The sequence below is a fragment of the Parus major genome, unplaced genomic scaffold (assembly GCF_001522545.3).
Source record: "Parus major isolate Abel unplaced genomic scaffold, Parus_major1.1 Scaffold726, whole genome shotgun sequence".
Classification (NCBI taxonomy): domain Eukaryota; kingdom Metazoa; phylum Chordata; class Aves; order Passeriformes; family Paridae; genus Parus; species Parus major.
The window spans coordinates 2,204-4,959 of NW_015379610.1; the positions used below are offsets into that span (position 1 = coordinate 2,204).

General features: G+C 63.1%; 1 protein-coding gene across 1 annotated transcript in view; it reads left to right on the forward strand.

The window, feature by feature from the left end:
- NKPD1 (NTPase KAP family P-loop domain containing 1) overlaps nucleotides 1–1,881 on the forward strand; it is a gene marked incomplete at its 5' end in the record, with an annotated part of 3,258 nt that extends 1,377 nt beyond the window's left edge. The window contains one exon of the mRNA XM_015616771.2: nucleotides 178–1,881. Within this exon, the coding sequence (XP_015472257.1) occupies nucleotides 178–1,799 (1,622 nt within the window). The remainder of the gene's footprint in view (nucleotides 1–177) is intronic.
- Between the last annotated feature and the right edge of the window lie 875 nt (nucleotides 1,882–2,756).

Here is a 2,756-nt window from a genome sequence, read left to right on the forward strand (position 1 = left end):
CAAACCCCAATCCCAAACCCCCAACTCCCATCCCAGACCCCAAATCTCACCCCAAATCCCATCCCAGACCCCAAACCCCAATCCCAAACCCCCAAATCCCATCCTAAATCCCATCCCAGACCCCAAACCCCAATCCCACCCCCAGCTCCCATCCTGACGCCCCAACCCCGTTCTCAGCCTTCATGCGGGAGGAGATGGCGCGGCGCGAAGCGGCCGAGCTGCAGCGCGGCCGCCGGAAGCCGCGCAGCCCCCACGGCTGGGGCCTGCTGCTGGCCCTGTGGCTCCTGGCCTTCTACGAGCCCGTGGTCACCGAGGGCCACCTGCGCCGCAAGAACCTGGAGTTCATCTTCATCCGCTTCAGCGCCTGGGAGTTCGCCGGCTGCGACAAGCTGTGGGCGGGGCTGGTGACCACGCTGTGCCACCGCGTGCGCCAGCACTTCGGGGCGCTGCCCCTCAGCGTCTTCCACGTGCTGGGCTCGCGGCCGCGCTTCGCCTCGGGCCCGTCCCGCCGGGAGTGGATCCTGAAGAGGGGAACCTGCCTGCGGCTGTGGGGGCTGCTGCTGGTGCTGGCCGTGGGCATCGCCATCCTGCTGGTGGCTCTGCTGGTGCCGGGGATCAAGGACCACCACGCGCTGAAGGTGGTGGGCAGCGCCGCCGCGTCGCTCTCGGGCTCCTCGCTGGTGCTGGGGGCTCTGTCCATCCTCAAGAACTTCCTGGTGAGCGAGAAGAAGAAAATCGAGCGCCTGACGGACAGCGACCGCTTCGCCGGCCAGCTGGGCTTCATGAGCAAGGTCCGCGGCGAGGTCGAGGTCCTGGTGGATTTCTTGGCTTTCATGGAAGTCTTCGAGCGCCGGCGGCTGCGCGTGGTGATGGAGATCACCGGCCTGGATCTGTGCTACCCGGAGAAGGTGGCCGGGGTGTTCAACGCCATGGCCACGCTGCTGTCGGACGCCAACGCTCCCTTCATCTTCCTGCTGGCCGTGGATCCCGGCGTCATCGTGCCGTGCCTGGAGCAGACGGGCTGCATGAAGGGGCTGGCGGACAACGGTTACCTGTACCTGAACCGCGCCGTCACGCTGCCCTTCTCCATCCCCGGCACCGGCTGCCGCTCGCGCCTGCGCAGCGTCCAGGCCGCCATCCGCACGCGGGAGGATCTCATGGCTCGCATCATCGCCGGCAACGCCGCCGCCAAAACCGCGCCGGCGCGGACCCCCGGCGTTCCGGGTTGGAAGGAGGCGGATTCCGAGGCGGCCGTGTGGATCCGCGAGGCGTTCCGGTGTCTCCACGACGCCTCGGACGTTTTGTCGCGGTATCTGCCGGAGAACGGCGCCAACGTCCGCCGGATCGTCAACACCATCCCCATCACGCTGCGGCTGCTGCTGCACCGCCACGGCGCCGCCGGGACGCTGTCGCCGCGCGCCGCCGCCGCCTGGGTGGTGCTGGCCGACCGCTGGCCCTGCCGCCTCAGCTGGACCCTGCAGTGCCTGGAGGATTCCGGCCAGGGCGCGGATCCGGCGGGAAGATCCCTCTGGAGCGTTTTCCAGGACCACGTGGGCGAGCTGAGCGCGCTGCGGCAGCCGCTGGGGAAGGTGCTGAGCTTGGACGGGGATCCGGAGCTTTTCCAGGCGTTCCTGGCGCGGGATTTTCCCTTCAGCGCGGCCGAGGCGCGGGAGCTGCTGGGGGTGACGGTGAACCTGGACCATTCCATCCGGCACCAGATGGGGCTGCTCCGGGCCCTGCAGAGGCTCGGGAGGACGGTGCCGGTGTCGCGGGGGGTGCAGTGCGCCGGCGGGCGGTGATCGACCCCGGATCGTCCTCGGGATCGTCGAGATCGTCCTCGGGATCGTCCTCGGGATCGTTGGGATCGTCGGGATTGTCATTGGGATTGTCATCAACATCATCAGGATCATCAGGATCATCATCGAAATCATGGGGATCCTCATCAGGATCTTCAGGATCATCATCAAGGTCATCGGGATCATTGAGATCCTCATCGGGATCATCGGGATCATCATTGGGGTCATCAAGATCCTCATTGGGATCATTGGGATCGTCATCAAGATCATCGGGGTCATCATTGAGATCCTCACTGGGATCATCATTGGGATCCTCACTGGGATCATCATTGGGATCATCAGAGCCGTTACTGGGATCATTTGGATCATCGGGATCCTCATCAGGACCATCGGGACCATCAGAATCATCACTGGGATCATCGGGATCCTCATCGGGATCATCGGGATTATCAGAACCATCATTGGGATCATCATAGAGATCATTGGTATCATCGGGATCATCACTGGGATCATCAGAACCGTTATTGGGATCATTGGGATCTTCGGGATCCTCATCAGGACCATCAGGACCATCACTGGGATCCTTGGGATCCTCACTGGGATCCTCATCGGGATCATCGGGATCCTCACTGGGATCATCCTCGGGATCCCTCCGAGGGCAGCGAGAGCTCCGGGAGGATTTTGGGGGGAAATTTTTGGGGGGGTGGGAAAATGGGGATTGGGAATTGTGGGATTTTATCCCGGAATTTGGATCCTGGGGAAGTCCTGGAGGGGTTTGGGAAGATCCAGAGGGAATTCCCGGGTTAATTCCCAGGATTTCATCACTGGGAATTCCTGGAGGGGTTTGGGAGGATCCAGAGGGAATTCCCGGGGTTTATTCCCGGGATTTCGTCACTGGGAATTCCTGGAGGGGTTTGGGAAGATCCAGAGGGAATTCCCGGGGTTTATTCCCGGGATTTC